At 47.1% G+C, this 18,576-nt stretch overlaps 1 protein-coding gene across 2 annotated transcripts in view; it reads left to right on the plus strand.

Moving 5' to 3' along the window:
- Positions 1-18,576, plus strand: part of SAE1 (SUMO1 activating enzyme subunit 1) — a 90,539-nt gene that overhangs the window by 34,057 nt on the left and 37,906 nt on the right. For both annotated transcript variants that reach the window (XM_010377411.1, XM_010377412.1), the window contains exon 6: positions 10,549-10,654. In XM_010377411.1, coding sequence (XP_010375713.1) covers positions 10,549-10,654 — 106 coding nt within the window. The remainder of the gene's footprint in view (positions 1-10,548; positions 10,655-18,576) is intronic.

The following is an 18,576-nucleotide window of genomic DNA, read 5'->3' on the forward strand; positions in this document are numbered from 1 at the left end:
AGTAACCCCGGAGCTACTGGTACATTTGTGTGAATTAAAAAAGACACCTGGAAGGGGCAGATACAGCCCTGCTTGACTTCCGGTTTTATCACGTTTATAAATCTAAGCAATGACATGGAACTTATTATACAATATTTTAGGCATAAATTAAGAATGATTTAGCTTACCATCATAGACCTGCCACTCAATTTGAAGCACCAAACATTACTGGTACGGTGAGGCCCTCTGGCTCCTCCCTCCAACAGAAGTTACCACCCTCCTCAGTTGGGTTTCTCATTCCCATGCATTTCTTCTTACTACTTATGTATGTATTTCCAAGCAATACATAGAATTGCTTTGGATGCTTTTTAGCTTCTTAAAAACTGGTTTTATGTTGTATGCATGCTGCCACCTGCTTTTAAGGAGCAGCAACACGTTTATGAGGCCATCTGTTTATATGTTGTTCTAGGGCTTTGCTGTCCATTTTGGTAGCCACTAGCCACAGGTGGCTATTTAAATTAATTAAAATCAAATAAAAGATTTAGTTCCTCAGTCTCACTGGTCACGTTTCAAGTGGCCAGTAAGTATATGTGGCCATTGGCATCTGTATTGCATAGCACAGATTACATTCTGTTCCATCATCACAGCTAGTTCTCTTGGATAGCCCTGCAGGGCATTTCTTTTTGTTTTTTGTTTTGTTTTTATTTTTGTTTTTTGCTAGTCTTTGTTGCATGAATACATTACTATTTATATATCTATTTTTCTATTTATGAGCATTTGAGTGTGCAAGTTTTTGCTGTTACAAATTGTGCTGCCGGGCGCGGTGGCTCAAGCCTGTAATCCCAGCACTTTGGGAGGCCGAGACGGGCGGATCACGAGGTCAGGAGATCGAGACCATCCTGGCTAACACGGTGAAACCCCGTCTCTACTAAAAAATACAAAAAACTAGCCGGGCGAGGTGGCGGCGCCTGTAGTCCCAGCTACCCGGGAGGCTGAGACAGGGAATGGCGTGAACCCGGGAGGCGAAGCTTGCAGTGAGCTGAGATCCGGCCACAGCACTCCAGCCTGGGTGACAGAGCGAGACTCCGTCTCAAAAAAAAAAAAAAAAAGAAACAAATTGTGCTGCATAAGCATTTTGTTTGTGTGTGTATAGATGATCTCCTTGGTCTATTGTGTTAATTTCTCTTGGGTATATACCTGGGAGTGAAATTAACATAAGGGCATTTTCAGCTTTACCAGACCCTGTTAAGTTACTCTCAAGTGGTTTTATCAATTTATATTCTAGAACCAAGAGTATGTATCAGTAACATTTGGTAACTTCAGGCGTTTTTTTTCCATTCTGCTGAGTGTGAAAAATGTGTTTTGATTGTGGTTGTCATTTGTTAGAATACTTTTTTAAAGCTTTTTAAAGATTCTTGGCCCCTCTAATCCCCCACCCCCCCACCCCAGGAATTTTGATTGGGTAGGACCTGGGGATTATATTCATCTTTATATGCAGAATTATATTACCTGTTACTAATGTTCAGCCTAATTTAAGAAGTAAAATAAGGCTGGGTGCAGTGGCTCATGCCTGTAATCCCAGCACTTTGAAAGGTCAAGGTGGGCAGATCACTTGAGCCCAGGAGTTCCCGGACCAGCCTGGGCAACATGGTGAAACCCCCGTCTCTACCAAAAATACAAAAATTAGCTGGGCGTGGTAGCACGTGCCAGTGGTCTCAGCTACTGGAGAAGCTGAAGCAGGAGGATTGCTTGAGCCTGGGAAGTGGAGGCAGCAGTGAGCTGAGATTGTGCCACTGCACTACATCCTGGGTGACAGAGCAACACAGTGCCTCAAAAAAAAAATTTTTTTTTAAGTAAAATAAGTTCATAATTCCAAATGTGGGAAATACAGAACAAGTTAACGAAATGTTAATCCTATTACCAAATAACTAACCTTCCTTTCAGTATTTTTCTATGTATATACAACAACATTGGGGCACTATTTAATACATATAATATATAAGGTTAGCTCTCCTTATTAATGGGTTTTGCATTCATGGATTCAACCAGCTGTGGATCAAAAATATTTGGTGTGCTTGGAGTACATCCAAAAATATTAAAATCATATTAATAATAAAATATTTGGGAAAAAACATTGCATCTATCTGTTCCAAACATGTACAGACTTTATTTTTTTGTCATTCTCCAAGCAATACAATATAACAACTGTTTATGTAGCAATTACATTAGGTATTATAAGTAATCTAGAGATGATTTAAAGTATATGGGAGGCTGGACGCAGTGCCTCACTCCTGAAATCCCAGCACTTTGGGAGGCCGAGGTGGGTGGATCACTTGAGGTCAGGAGTTGGAGACCAGCCTGGCCAACATGGTGAAACCGCATCTCTAATAGAAATACAAAATTAGCCGGGCATGGTGGGGCACACCTGTAAACCCAGCTACTCAGGAGGCTGAGGCAAGAGAATCACTTGAACTTGGGAGGCAGAGGTTGCAGTGAGCCAAGATCGCCCCATTGCTCTCCAGCCTGGGTAACAGAGCAAGACTCTGCCTCAAAAATAAATAAATAAGCAAATAAAGTATATGGGAGGATGTGCATAAAGTATATGCAAGTACTACACCATTTATTTATTTATTTACAGAGTCTTGCTTTATTGCCCAGGCTAGAGCGCAGTGGCACGATTTCCTCCGCCTCCCAGGTTCAAGTGATCCTCTGGCCTCAGCCTCCTGAGTAGCTGGGATTACAGGCTTGTGCTACCACACCCGGCTAAATTTTGTGTTTTTAATAGAGGGCGTTCCACCTTGCTCACCAGGCTGGTCTCGAACTCCTGACCTCAGATGATCCACCCACATCGACCTGCCAAAGTTTTGGGATTACAGGTGTGAGCCATTGCGCCTGGCTTGTATATGTGTATATATATATGTATATGATTTTGTCTTTTGCTTTTTTCACTCAGTAAGCACTCCCCAAATCTGCTTTGGAGCGTGTGATTTTAAATGTCTATGTCATTTTTCCTCTTCTTGCCTAGCCGTAATCTATTTTACCAGTCTCCTATTGTATTGAGGTTATTGAGGTTATTGCCGTTTTCTACTATTCTAAATGGCTCCTAACAAGAACAATTTGATGGTTGATGGGCTATGTGGAGAACTCAACTTTTTTTTTTTTCGAGACAGAGTCTTTCTCTTTCGCCCAGGCTGGAGTGCAGTGCACTGCAACCTCTGCCTCCCAGCTTCAAGCGATTCTCCTGCTTCAGCCTCCCAAGTAGCTGGGACTACAGGTGCCCGCCACCACGCCTGGCTAATTTTTTGTATTTTTAGTAGGGGCGGGGTTTCACCTTGTTAGCCAGGATGGTCTCGATCTCCTGACCTTGTGATCCTCCCGCTTCAGCCTCCCAAACTGCTGGGATTATAGGCTTGAGCCACCGCGTCAGGCGAGAATTCATCTTTTATATTTACTCATAGGTTTTTAGCAAATGAAAAGCAGGTCGGATTCTGTCCACTCATGCGTATTTATTGAAAGTCTAGTCTGTTCAGTGCTGTGCCTTTTCCTGCCTCAGGAAACTGATCCCCATTTGAAGAGAGGAGGTGAGTTAACGCTGTAAGAGGGCTTGTTATTAGTATTTTTTTTTTTTTTTTTGAAATGGATTCTTGATCTCTTGCCCTGACTGGAGTGCAGTGGTGCAATCTAGGCTCACTGCAACCTCCACCTCCCGGGTTTGAGTGATTCTCTTGCATCTGTAGTACCTGAGTAGCTGGTACTACGGGCACCTGCCACCACACCCGGCTAATTTTTGTGGGGTTTTTTTGAGACGGAGTCTCGCTCTGTCAGCCAGGCTGGAGTGCAGTGGCGTGATCTTGGCTCACTGCAAGCCCTGCCTCCCAGGTTCACGCCATTCTCCTGCCTCAGCCTCCCAAGTAGCTAGAATTACAGGTGCCCGCCACCACGCCTGGCTAATTTTTTATATTTTTGGTAGAGATGGGGTTTCACCATGTTAGCCAGGATGGTCTTGATCTCCTGACCTCGTGATCCACCCGCCTCGGCTTCCCAAAGTGCTGGGATTACAGGCGTGAGCCACTGTGCCCAGCTACTTTTTGTATTTTTAGTAGAGAAGGGGTTTCACCGTATTGGCCAGGCTGGTCTCGAACTCCTGACCTTGTGATCCGCTCGCCTCGGCCTCCCAAAGTGCTGGGATTACAAGCATGAGCTTAGTCTTATTTATTTATTTATTTATTTATTTATTTATTTATTTATTTATGAGACGGAGTCTTGCTCTGTTGCCCAGGCTGGAGTACAGTGGCATGATCATGATCTCGGCTCACTGCAACCTCTGCCTCCTGGATTCAAGCGATTCTCCTGTCTCAGCCTCCCAAGCATCTGGGACTACAGGCATGTGCCACCATGTCCGGCTAATTTTTATATTTTTAGTGGAGACGGGGTTTCACTATGTTGGCCAGGCTGGTCTCGAACTTCTGACCTCAGGCGATCCACAGCTTTCCCAATGTGCCTGGGCTTCCCAAAGTGCTGGGATTATAGGTGTGAGCCACCACACCCCACCTTGTTATTAGTCTTAACTGGATTGTTGATTGAAATGCTTAAGCCCAGAATTGTATGTGAAGGATGGTGGAGAGTGGCTCAGGCATTCTAGGCAGAGGCATTCTTGAGCTGAGGAAATGGAGAAGAGGAGGCATGTAAGTTACCTGTTTTCGAGTGTTCATTCCAGTGGATAGTGGATGCCACTACCTAGCAGACACTGTGGGCGCCTCACCTGAAAGACTCCTGATTCCCTGAAGGCATTATGGGGTATATTTTTTTTTTTTTTTTTTTTTTTTTTTTGAGACGGAGTCTTGCTCTGTCGCCCGGGCTGGAGTGCAGTGGCGGGATCTCAGCTCACTGCAAGCTCCGCCTCCCGGGTTTAGGCCATTCTCCTGCCTCAGCCTCCCGAGTAGCAGGGACTGCAGGCGCCCGCCACCTCGCCCGGCTAGTTTTTTGTATTTTTGGTAGAGACGGGGTTTCACCGTGTTAGCCAGGATGGTCTCGATCTCCTGACCTCGTGATCCGCCCGTCTTGGCCTCCCAAAGTGCTGGGATTACAGGCTTGAGCCACCGCGCCTGGCCTTATTTTTTCTTTATAAACCTAATGCCAGTGGAGTGGGTAAGGCAGGTACCACCTTTTGCATCTGCTGCTACAGGTTAGGCAGCTTGGTTAAGTTTTGTTTTGTTTTTAATTATTATGAGTTAGTTTGAACCAAAAGGAATGTTAAGTAGACTGCAAGAAGCACTGAATATTGTTATCTGAGAGGAGTAATAAAGACCACGGCCACTGGGGAGTCCCAGAGACATTAGGAATTTGTGGCCTTTCCCCTTAGAGCATTGTCATTATGTGTATCTGCATCTCTGCATTCCAACTTTCACATTTTCAGTTCCCAGGAGAGAAAATCTGATTGGCCTGGTTGGGGCCCTGTGCCCACTTCTGGCTGTCACCTGTGGCTTTCTCCCCCAGTTGTAGAGCACAGTCTGGATACCTGGGACCCCAGAAATCTCCTGCCCAGACAACCCCAAGCTTCTCAAGACTTTTTTCTGTGAGCTGCTTCCCTGTTTTGCCTGTGCAGTGCAGGCCATGTCACAATGTCTGAATGCTTAGGCCAGAGGCATGGGGGTTTGGTGAGAAAGGATGAGCTGGGTAGCCACACTCAAGTGCAGACCCACCAGTATTGTGGGACAGAGCCAGGCATGGGAAGAGAAGTGGGCACGGATGGGGACCAGCTTTCCCGATGTGCCTTATTCTGGCATAGAACTCCTAAGGAGTGTGAAAATTTCAAATTTGATCCAGGCCTTCCAGGTGGTTATGAAGAAGGCGTATTTGTCGAGACAGGATCATACAATATACTTAATAGCTTGTTAGTGTGATTTATAACTAAATATGTAGACATGATATATGGGTGTTCATTCATACTCTTGCCCCAGGCCCTGAAAGTGTTAGCTCACAGGCAAGACCTGCCTGGGACTGAAATTCTAAAACACAATACCCACCCCGTACTCCGTTTCATCATATAGTAGCCTAACATATTAGTTGGTTCATTGCTTATAGTCAGGCAAACAACAGAGACTCCAAATTGAACTCTTGATAATTTTTGAAACCTGACTGGTAATACTGTGTTTCCTCATTCTGATGGCATTCCCAGACCATATTGCAAATGACTTGATGTGTATTTCAAACTTGTTGAGAAGGGCCTGGTGGTCTATATAGCAGGCATTAAATGTCACCAGGCTGACTTCATGACTTACTTCTTGAAGTCAAACAGACCCATTGACAAAAAGATTTGAGGGCAGTGAAAACATCTTGTATACTGTGTTTAACAATGGGTTTAACTCCTAAAGAAAAGCCACCTAAAAATGACTGTTTAATCTTCACTAGCAAATTGAACTTTTTTTTTTTTTTTTGAGACGGAGTCTTGCTCTGTCGCCCGGGCTGGAGTGCAGTGGCCGGATCTCAGCTCACTGCAAGCTCCGCCTCCCAGGTTAACACCATTCTCCTGCTTCAGCCTCCCGTGTAGCTGGGACTACAGGCGCCCACCACCTCGCCCAGCTAGTTTTTTGTATTTTTTAGTAGACACAGAGTTTCACCGTGTTAGCCAGGATGGTCTCGATCTCCTGACCTCGTGATCCGCCCGTCTCGGCCTCCCAAAGTGCTGGGATTACAGGCTTGAGCCACCGCGCCCGGCCATACTTTTTTTTTTTTTTTTTTTTGAGGCGGAGTCTCGCTCTGTCGCCCGGACTGGAGTGCAGTGGCCAGATCTCAGCTCACTGCAAGCTCCGCCTCCCGGGTTTACCCCATTCTCCTGCCTCAGCTTCCCGAGTAGCTGGGACTACAGGCGCCCACCACCTCGCCCGGCTAGTTTTTTTGTATTTTTAGCAGAGACGGGGTTTCACCGTTTTAGCCAGGATGGTCTCGATCTCCTGACCTCGTGATCCGCCCGTCTCGGCCTCCCAAAGTGCTGGGATTACAGGCTTGAGCCACCGCACCCGGCCCCTTTTTTTTTTTTTAAGACGGTGTCTCGCCCTGTTGCCCAGACTGGAGTGCAGTGGCATGACCTTGGTTCGCTGCAACCTCCACCTCCCAGGTACAAGTGATTCTCCTGCTTCAGCTTCCCGAGCAGCTGGGATTATAGGCACCTGCCACCACGCCAGGCTAATTTTTTTGTATTTTTAGTAGAGACGGGATTTCACCATATTGGCCAGGCTGGTCTCGAATTCCTGACTTCTAGTGATCCACCCACCTCGGCCTCCCAAAATGCTAGGATTACAGGTGTGAGCTGCTGCACCCAGTCAACAATTTGAACTTTTAAAAATTTATATATATATGTTTTTTGAGATGTAGTCTTGCTCTGTCGCCCGGGCTGGAGTGCAGTGGTGCGAACTCAGCTCACTGCAAGCTCTGCCTCCCAGGTTCACACCATTCTTCTGCCTCAGCCTCCCGAGTAGCTGGGACTACTGGCGCCCGCCACCATGCTGGGCTGATTTTTTTTGTGTCTTTGGTAGAGACGGGGTTTCACCATGTTAGCCAGGATGGTCTCGATCTCCTGACCTCGTGATCCACCCACCTCAGCTTCCCAAAGTGCCAGGATTACAGGCGTGAGCCCCTGCGCCCAGCCAACAATTTGAACTTTCATCTGTCAAATCTGTTTGCATCCTTAGCAAGCTTTGTAAACTGCCTGGTAACTGATAGATCTTGGTTCACTTAGCTTCCCAAATCACGCTGTTATCATCTTGTCTCTCTGGTCTTTAAATATCTGGTTGGGAGGGCATGGAGAGAGGGAGGAAGAAAGACACCTCTGTAAGTTGGAAATTATTTGCATCCCCCCCGCCGCCATTGCCCACTACCAACCTTTCAAAAATATACAGATAGGCCGGGCGCGGTGGCCCAAGCCTGTAATCCCAGCACTTTGGGAGGCCGAGACGGGCAGATCACGAGGTCAGGAGATCGAGACCATCCTGGCTAACACGGTTAAATCCCGTCTCTACTAAAAATACAAAAAACTAGTCGGGGCCGGGCGCGGTGGCTCAAGCCTGTAATCCCAGCACTTTGGGAGGCCGAGACGGGCGGATCACGAAGTCAGGAGATCAAGACCATCCTGGCTAACACGGTGAAACCCCGTCTCTACTAAAAAAAATACAAAAATCTAGCCGGGCGAGGTGGCGGGCGCCTGTAGTCCCAGCTACTCAGGAGGCTGAGGCAGGAGAATGGCGTAAACCTGGGAGGTGGAGCTTGCAGTGAGCTGAGATCCGGCCACTGCACTCCAGCCTGGGCGATAGAGCGAGACTCCTTCTCAAAAAAAAAAAAAAAAAAAAAAAAAAACTAGTCGGGCGAGGTGGCAGGCGCCGGTAGTCCCAGCTACTCGGGAGGCTGAGGCAGGAGAATGGCGTAAACCTGGGAGGCGGAGCTTGCAGTGAGCTGAGATCCGGCCACTGCACTCCAGCCCGGGCGACAGAGCAAGACTCCGTCTCAAAAAAAATAAAATAAAATAAAAATAAAAAATAAAAATATACAGATAGAGTCTGTACCACATGTGGCCTAAAATAATTTTTTTTAGAGATGGGATCTAACAGTGTTCCCCCAGCTGGGCTATCTTAAACTTCCGAGGAGTAGCTAGTTCTAAGAACTGCTTTTTTCTGGCTAGTCACAGTGACTCATGCCTATAATCCCAACATTTTGGGAGGCCGAGGCAGGCAGATCACCTAAGGTCAGGCTTTCGAGACCAGCCTGGGCAATATAGTGAAATCCTGTCTCTACTAAAAGTACAAAAATTAGTCGGGCGTGGTGGCATGCACCTGTAATCCCAGCTACTGGGGAGGCTGAGGCCCAAGAGTTACTTGAACCCAGGAGGCGGAGGTTGCAGCAAGCTGAGATCATGCACTGCACTCCAACCTGGGTGACAGAGGGGGAGACTCTGTCTGGAAAAAAAAACGATAAACAAAACCAAAACTTTTTTTGTATGTGTGTTTATGTGTGAACCATTTGTGAAAGTGGTCCCAGCATGATGCCACATGTGTCATTTCCAAATATTTCAGTCTGTATTTTTTTTTTTTTTTCTGTCACTCAGGCTGGATTGCAGTGGTACATTCTGGCTCACTGCTGCCTCTACCTCCCGTGCTAAAACAATTCTCTTGCCTCAGCCTCCTGTGAAGCTGGGACCACAGGTGTATGCCACTGCACCCAGCTAACTTGTAGAGATCGGGGTCTCACTTTGTTGCCTAGGCTGGTCTTTGACTCCTGGACTCAGGTGATTGTGCCACTTTGGCCTCCCAGAGTGCTGAGATTACAAAAGTGAGCCACCACACTCAACCGTAAATGTGTGGTGGTGGTGGTGGTGGTTGTTGTTTCTGAGACAGAGTTTTGCTCTTGTTGCCCAGGCTGGAGTGCAATGGTGCGATCTCGGCTCACTGCAACCTCCCCCTCCTAGGTTCAAGCTATTCTCCTGCCTCAGCCTCCCAAGTAGCTGGGATTACAGGTGCCCGCCACCACGTCCGACTGATTTTTGTATTTTTAGTAGAAACGGGGTTTCACTATGTTGGTCAGGCTGGTCTTGAACTCCTGACCTCAGGCGGGTCCACCCACTTCAGCCTCCCAAAGTGCTGAGATTACAGGCGTGAGCCACCGTGCCTGGCCTTGTAAATGGTATTTCAAAGTAAAATATATGTCATTGCATTTATCAAGATAATTTGAGCTTTATAGGTCCTAGCCATCCTTCTGCCTACCACTGGGGTTTTGCAAATGCTGTTCCTGTTTCCACAGCCTGGAGCTTTGTCCCATCCCCTTTATTGTTTATCTTGCTGTTATTTATTATTGTCATGTATCATCATTAAACCATTCCTCTGCAAGGAAACATTTAATTTTTGTTTTTGTTTACTATTATAAAAACGTTTTATAGAATATTGTTAGACTTATATTCTTGCCTCTCATCGTGGAAGTATTCCTGTAGTATCAATACAGCCAGAGGTTTTTTGTTTTGTTTTGGTTTTTTTGAGGAGTCTCACTCCTTCATCAGGCCTGGAGTGCAGTGATGCGATCTCAGCTCACTGCAAACTCCACCTCCTGGGTTCAAGTGATTCTCCTGCCTCAGCCTCCCAAGTATCTGAGAGTACAGGCAGCTGCCACCACGGCTAGCTAATTTTTGTATTTTTGTTGAGACAGGGGTTTCACCATGTTGGCCAGGCTGGTCTCCAACTTCTGACCTCATGTGATCCACCTGCCTCGGTCTCCCAAAGTGTTGGGATTACAGGTGTGACCCACCGCGCCTGGCCCAGCCAGAGTTAAAGAGCCAGAATGGAAGCAGGTCTTTGGGAGCTTGGCTCTGTCTTCCTTCAGTGCAGGGAGTTTGTGTTGTCCATCCCCAGCCTCTAGGTAAGCACATAGTGAGTATTCAATAAGCATTTCTTAGATCAAATGGCCCCTGCCTCTTTTAATGTTCAGTAAACTAAATAATGAGATTTTTCTACCATAGAGAAGAGCGACTGCCTTGTGATTGAAAGTCAGCGTATGTTATTCCTAAGCAGTTCTGCCTTTTTTCCACAGAAGGTGGTCTTCTGCCCTGTTAAAGAAGCCCTGGAGGTGGACTGGAGCAGTGAGAAAGCAAAGGCTGCTCTGAAGCGCACAACCTCCGACTACTTTCTCCTTCAAGGTGAGGCCTCAAAGCACAACTGACCCAAGGAGGGCTTTTGGCTCAGATTTCTGCAGATGTGGTTGCAAGGTCCAGATGGTTTTGTGATGTTTGCCTTGGGTGACATTCTTCATTGGCTAGTTCTCAGTGATCACTTGAGAAAGGCATGTGAAGGGGATGAGGTCCACCATTGAACTCTGGATTCTGATGACTTTTGCTTTTCTTACTTGTTGAAATGACCTCCATAAGTTGACCCTATGGTAATAGTGTTACAGGTCACAGATTGAGCAGCCTTAACCTTTTTTTTTTTTTTTTTTTAAACAGATTCTTGCTCTGTCACCCAGGCTGGAGTGCATGGAGTGCAGTGGGGTGCAATGTCAGCTCACTGCAACCTCCACCTCCTGGGTTGAAGCGATTCTGGTGTCTCAGTGTCCCCAGTAGCTAGGATGACAGGCATGCGCCACTGTGCCCGGCTGATTTTTGTATTTTGAGTACAGATGGGGTTTCACCATGATGCCCAGGCCCTGAAGTACTATATTATAGGCATGAGCCACCATGCCAAGCCTGATCGACTAATTTCTCTTCACCCTTTTTTTTTTTTTTTTTTGAGATGGAGTCTCGCTCTGTCACCCAGGTTGGAGTGCAGTGGCCAGATCTCAGCTCACTACACGCTCCGCTTCCTGGGTTTATGCCATTCTCCTGCCTCAGCCTCCCGAGTAGCTGGGACTACAGACGCCCGCCACCACACCCGGCTAATTTTTTTGTATTTTTAGTAGAGACGAGGTTTCACCGTGGTAGCCAGAATGGTCTCGATCTCCTGACCTCGTGATCCGCCCGTCTCAGCCTCCCAAAATGCTGGGATTACAGGCTTGAGCCACCGCGCCCGGCTTTTTTTTTTGAGACAAAGTGTTGCTCTGTCATCCAGGCTGGAATGCAATAGTGCGATCATGGCTCACTGTAGCCTCTACTTCTTGGGCTTAAGTGCTCCCCATGCCTCAGCCTCCTGAGTAGCTGGTACTACAGGCACACACCACTATGCCCAGCTAATTTTTGTATATTTTTTGTAGAAGCGAAATTTCTCCATGTAGCCCAAGCTGGTATTGAATTCCTGGACTCTAGTGAAATCCCCGCCTTGGCCTTCCAAAGTGCTGGAGGTAAAGGCGTAAGCCACCAGCGCTTAGTCCCCTCTTCAGAATTCTTTCACTGCCTCAAAACCAGCCTCAGGCTGGTGAAAGGTGGGGTTGTTTTTCCTCTTACTATTAATGAACTACTTATCAGTCCATCTTTGCTGGTGCTTAGGAGACTATTAGTAAGTATTGGTTGGCTTTTCAGTGTTCTTCCTGTGCCTGGCACTTTTTTGTTTGTTTTTGAGATGGAGTCTCGCTCTGTCCCCAGGCTGGAGTGCAGTGGTGCGATCTTGGCTCACTGCAACCTCTGCCTTCTGGGTTCAAGTGATTCTCCTGCCTCAGCCTCCTGAGTAGCTGGGACTACAGGTGTGTGTCACCACACCCAGCTAATTTTTGTGTTTTTAGAAGAGACGGTTTCACCATGTTGGCCAGGTTGGTCTCGCTCTCTTGACCTCGTGATCCGCCCACCTTGGTCTCCCAAAGTGCTGAGATTACAGGCGTGAGCCACTGCGCCTGGCAAACCTGGCACTTTTAATTTTATTTTAAATTTTTTTGAGATGGAGTCTAGCTCTATTGCCCAGGCTGGAGTGCAGTGGCACGATCTCGGCACACTGCAACCTCTGCCTCCCAGGTTCAAGCAATTCTCCTATCTCAGCCTCCCAAGTAGCTGGGATTACAGGTGGGCGCCACCATGCCCAGCTAATTTTTTTTTTTGAGATGGAGTCTGACTCTGTTGCTCAGGAGTGCAGTGGTGTGATCTTGGCTCACTGCAACCTCCACCTCCTGGGTTCAACCGATTCTCCTGCCTCAGCGTCCCGAGTAGTTGGGATCACAGGCACCTGCCACCACACATGCTAATTTTTTGTATTTTGAGTATTTTTGTATTTTTTTGTATTTTCACCATCTTGGTCGGGCTGGTCTCGAACTCCTGACCTCAGGTGATCTGCCCACCTCAGTCTCCCAAAGTGTTGGTATTACAGGTGTGAGCCTCTGCGCCTGGCTGCAGCTAATTTTTGTATTTTAGTAGAGACAGAGTTTCACTATGTTGGTCAGGCTGCTCTTGAACTCCTGACCTCAGGTGATCCGCCCGCCTCAGCCTCCCAAAGTGCTGGGATTACAGGCGTGATAATTCTTAAAATAGTGTTTTTGTTGTTGTTGTTATTTATGCATTTACTTTTTTGAGACAGAGTCTCACTCTGTTGCCCAGGCTGGAGTGCAGTGGCACAATCTTGGCTCACTGCAACCCCCACCTCCTGATTCGAACGGTTCCCCCGCCTCAGCCTCCCGAGTAGCTGGGATTACAGGTGTCCGCCACCACACCCAGCTCATTTTTGTACTTTTAGTAGAGATGGGGTTTCACCATGGTGACCAGGCTGGTCTCAGACTCCCAACCTCAGATGATCCACCTGCCTCGGCCTCCCAAAGTGCTGGGATTACAGGTGTGAGCCACCATGCCCAGCAGGATGAACTATTTGGAAGTCCCAAATATCCATTTGTATGGAAATAATTAAATGGGTTGAGCAGGAATGAGTCTTGCATGTGAGTGGGCTGCACTCAGAAAATGCCTCCTCTTGATAGTGGGACCAGGTGTGGAAGAGGCGCCAGCAGTCAGAACAGAGTCTTCTCCAGTCTGGGGTTCCATGTGGGAGCAGCGCCTGGGTCCTTTGGGAGAAGCATGTTGCTGACTGCCTCACACATAGAAAGTCCTCAGGGAACAGTGGCTGCTAATTTGCCAAGGTTTGGGTCTAACTTGAGCATCTCTAACTGCTGCTTTTGAAAGGAGTCAACTGGCCTTTGAGTTTACCATAATCCAGTGGCTCTCAACTGGGGACATTTGGCAGTGATGTCTGGAAACATTTTTTGTTGTCAGAGCTGGATGGGGAGATATTACTGGCGTCTAGTGAGCAGAGGATAGGGGTGTTACTAAATATCCCACAGTGCACAGGACAGGCCCCCCATGACAGAGAGTTATCCAGCACAGAATGTCAGTAGTGTGCTGAGGTGAAAAAGTCCTGATTTAACCCTCTGCAGTTTCCAGAGTATTTTCTCATTCATCTCAACATCACAGGGGTCATTGAACTGAGGGGACAAAACTGTTATCTAGGAGCAAAGTGGATATTCAGTGCAGGTGCTACTGGCCATCAGCATCAGAAGTTACGGGGCTGGAGGAGTGGGCAGGTGGTTGAGGAAGAAACAGTAGCTTTATGACTTCTGTGGCAGGCAGTGGCGCATGATTGTTCCGGACAAGGCCTTTGGGCCGGGTGCGGTGGCTTACACCTGTAATCCCAGCACTTTGGGAGGCTAAGGCAGGCAGATCACGAGGTCAAGAGTTGGAGACCAGCCTGGCCAACATGGTGAAACCTGCCTCTACTAAGAATACAAAAATTACCTAGGCATGGTGGTGGGTGCCTGTAGAATCGCTTGAACCCGGGAGGCGGAGGTTGCAGTGAGCCAAGATCACCCCACTGCACTCCAGCCTGAGTGACAGAGACTCTGTCTCGGGGGAAAAAAAACAGAACAAGACCTTTGGAATCAAAACAGACCTGGCTTCCAGTGGGCCACTATCATGTTCTTTTAGATGGGTGATCTTGAGCCACTAACTTCAAATTCCCTGAGCCTCAGTCTCAGATTCCCCTCTGCAGCTGGTGGTGTTAATAGCAGTTGCCTGAGGGCCTTTGTGAGATTAAGGTGATATACATGCAAACCGCCTGGCATAGAGCAAGTCCTAGAGAACTCTGTCATCCGTGAAGATACGTGCTTTTTTTCTTTTCTCTCTCTCTCTCTCTCTTTTTTTTTTTTTTGGCGTGTACACTTTTCAACTCTGGAGTAGATGATTTGTGATTGGCTCTGTTTTTCCCTTTTTTTTTTTTTTTTTGGAGACGGAGTTCAGCTCTGTCACCTAGGCTGGAGTGCTTTGGCACAATCTAGGATTACTGCAACTTCTGCCTCCTAGGTTTAAGTGATTCTGCCTCAGCCTCCCGGGTAGCCAGGATTACAGGCGCACACCACCTCATCCGGCTAATTTTTGTATTTTTAGTAGAGATGGGCCATGTTGGCCAGGCTGCTCTTGAACTCCTGATCTCAGGTGATACACCCGCCTTGGCCTCCCAAAGTGCTGGGATTCCAGACGTGAGCCACTGCGCCCAGCCTGTTTACCCTTAATTGCATCCCTCAGTGGGCATTATGGCAACAGTCTTGTGAGAGCCTGTTTGCCGGATAATATATCCTATCATGTTTACCGCTCTCTCCCAGATGGCATTATTTGTCTTTTTCAGTTTTGAGTTCCAGGGCTTTGGATATGGTGATCAAAACATTCAGTTCAGTTGTTAACAGTCAGAAATTTCTTTTCTTTTTTTTTTTTTTGTGGTTAAAAGCACATAACATAAAATTTATCATTATAACTTAAGTGTATAGGTCAATAATAATCATACAATTTTTTTTTTAAATTTTTTTCTAAGACGGAGTTTCGCTCTTGTTGACCAGGCTGGAGTGCAATGGCGCGATCTCGGTTCACCACAACCTCCACCTCCCAGGTTTAAGCAATTCTCCTGTGTCAGCCTCCTGAGTAGCTGGGATTACAGGCATGCACCACCACACCCGCAAATTTTTGTATTTTTAGTAGAGACAGGATTTTTCTATGTTGGCCTGGCTCTCTCGAACTCCTGACCTCAGGTGATCCTCCTGCCTCAGTCTCCCAAAGTGCTGGGATTACAGGCGTGAGCCATCGTGCCCAGCCAATCATACGGTGTTAAAAGGAAGCAACCCCAAGTATCGTCTAGGCCAAGAATGGCAAATACGTATTTCCCATTCCCTCCATCCCTCACCTATGAAAGACATGGCTAAGGAAGCCCTCCACGTTGACCAGCACATCTAAACCATCAAGCCACCTTCCCTATAGCTTCAGTATTCTTCATACAGCACTGCTTGCAGTCATTCTCTGTCCTGGCACACAAAATGAACCACTTTTCAATTCTACTTAGTCCAACTCTCTTTTCATGATAAAAATGAGGCCTGGGCCAGGTGAGGTGGCTCATACCTGTAATCCCAGCACTTTGGGAGGCCGGGGCGGGTGAGTCACCTGAGGTCAGGAGTTCGAGACCAGCCTGGCCAACGTGGTAAAACCCCGTCTCTACTAAAAATACAAAAAATTAACTGGGCATGGGGGTGGGCGCCTGTAATTCCCACTACTAGGGAGGCTAAGGCAGAAGAATCACGTGAACCTGGGAGGTGGAGGTTGCAGTGAGCTGAGATAGCACCATTGTACTCCAGCTTGGGAAACAAGAGCGAAACTCCGTCTCAAAAAAAAAAAAAAAATAGGCTGGGCGTGGTGGCTCACGCCTGTAATCCCAGTACTTTGGGAGGCCGAGGTGGGCAGATCACGAGGTCGGGAGATGGAGACCATCCTAGCTAACGCAATGAAACCCCATCTCTACTTAAAATACAGAAAAATTAGCCAGGCGTGGTGGTGGGTGCCTGTAGTCCCAGCTACTCAGGAGGCTGAGGCAAGAGAATGGCATGAACTCGGGAGGCGGAGCTTGCAGTGAGCTGAGATTGCACCACTGCACTCCAGCCTGTACCACAGAGTGAGATTCTGTCTCAGAAAGAAAAAAGAAAAAAAATTAGCCAGGCATGGTGGCGCATTCCTGTGGTTCCAGCTACCCAGGAGACTGAGGCTGGAGAATTTCTTGAACCCAGGAGGTAGAGGCTGCAGTGAGCCAAGATCCTGTCATTGCACTCCAGCCTGGGTGACAGAGCAAGACTCTGTCTCAAAAAAAACAAAAAAAATAATGAGGTCTAGAAAGGAAAGAACTCTATGTTCATAAGCTGTGGTCCGGTAGTACTGTCTCAACCCACGTCTCCCAACTCTTCCAGGGTCCAGTTCTTTTACACCACACACAGTCCCTTCCCAATATTTTACATATCCAATATAACCTTTCCTCGGCTTTTCTCTTTGTAGCAGATGACAAGTCCTAACTTTTATTGTATTGTATGTATTGTACATTTCTGAAAATGTTTTTATTCCTTCTTGGTCCTCCTGAGCTGTCGTGTCTCTACAGGAGTGCTGAACCTGAAACTATAAGGAGTGTTCGAAATGCAGTGGGCACAAGGGTGTGATTTACTTTCTTTTTTCTTTTTCTTTTATTTTTATTTATTTTATTTTATTTTTTTTTTTGAGACAGAGTCTCGTTCTGTCCACCAGGCTGGAGTGCAGTGGTGCGATCTCGGCTCACTGCAAGCTCCGCCTCCTGGGTTCAAGCCATTCTCCTGCCTCAGCCTCCCGGGTAGCTGGGACTACAGGCTCCCGCCACTGCGCCCGGCTAATCTTTTGTATTTTTAGTAGAGACAGGGTTTCACTGTGGTCTCGATCTCCTGACCTTGTGATCCACCCGCCTCGGCCTCCCAAAGTGCTGGGATTACAGGCGTGAGCCATCGCGCCTGGCCCTTTTTCTTTTATTTTTTTTGAGAGGAGTCGCCCTCTGTCACCCAGGCTGGAGTGCAGTGGTGTGATTTTGGCTCACTGCAAGCTCTGCCTCCCGGGTTCACACCATTCTCCTGTCTCAGCCTCCCAAGTTGCTGGGACTAAAGGCTCCCACCACCACACCCGCCTAATTTTTTGTATTTTCTTTTTTTAGTAGAGACGGGGTTTCACCAGTTAGCCAGGATGGTCTCAATCTCCTGACCTTGTGATCCATCCGCCTCGGCCTCCCAAAGTGCTGGGATTACAGGCATGAGCCACCACGCCCAGCCCTGACCTCATATTGAGAAATACTTCTTTCAATATTTTGCTTAGTTATTCATACAAATGAGATTCTCCAGTAATTTGACCTCATTGAATTTTTCCAGGAGAGCATGGCAGCTTCCCCAGGTGAGGTTACCTTCTGCCAAATATACTTCCCATTAAGTGTCTTTATGACCTGGGGCAAAGAAGTCAACTTGCATCTTTAGGATTTTGTTTACTGAATTATAAAATGATAGGATTGGCCAGGCGCGGTGGCTCTTCGAGACCATCCTGGCTAACACGGTGAAACCCCGTCTCTACTAAAAAATACAAAAAACTAGCCGGGCGAGGTGGCGGGCGCCTGTAGTCCCAGCTACTTGGGAGGCTGAGGCAGGAGAATGGCGTAAACCCGGGAGGCGGAGCTTGCAGTGAGCTGAGATCCGGCCACTGCACTCCAGCCTGGGCGACAGAGTGAGACTCCGTCTGAAAAAAAAAAAAAAAAAAAGATAAGATTAAGTTAGCCAGCCAATCTCAAGTTTCTACATTCTGACTAGTCAGTGAGAATGTAATAAAGTTCCTTCCTGTGTGTTGTCTTTCAGCCTTTGACAGAGCGAGACTCCGTCTCAAAAAAGAAAAAAAAAAAGAAGTAGAAATAATTTAAAAGTGGCCTTGATTTTTTTTTTTTTTTTTTTTTTTTTGCCTACTGTAAAGTCAGGTCTCAGTAACATTCTGACTTCAGAATGTGGGGTGGCTTTGGGGGATATCCAAGTTGAGTGGTAAACTTTGTAGGCACTACTCTTGTTTCCATGTTCCTAGCACCTAAGTTGATATATTTTCTCACAGTCTTGTGACAGTCTTTAAAGTATAGTTGTTACCTCATTTTCCTTTAAGGAGACCAAGGTTGAGCATGGTTGTGACTGCTGAAAATCATATCCATGGTTTTATAGACAGTCAGAATTTAGACCATGAGGTTGTTTTACCTGTGGACTTAGTTTTCAACATATTTAAGATAGATCTGTAGGTTGGGTGCGATGGCTCATGCCTGTAATCCCAACATGTTGGAAGGCTGAGGTGGGCGGATCATTTGAGGTCAGGAG

Source organism: Rhinopithecus roxellana, chromosome 12 (genome assembly GCF_007565055.1).
Source record: "Rhinopithecus roxellana isolate Shanxi Qingling chromosome 12, ASM756505v1, whole genome shotgun sequence".
NCBI lineage: Eukaryota > Metazoa > Chordata > Mammalia > Primates > Cercopithecidae > Rhinopithecus > Rhinopithecus roxellana.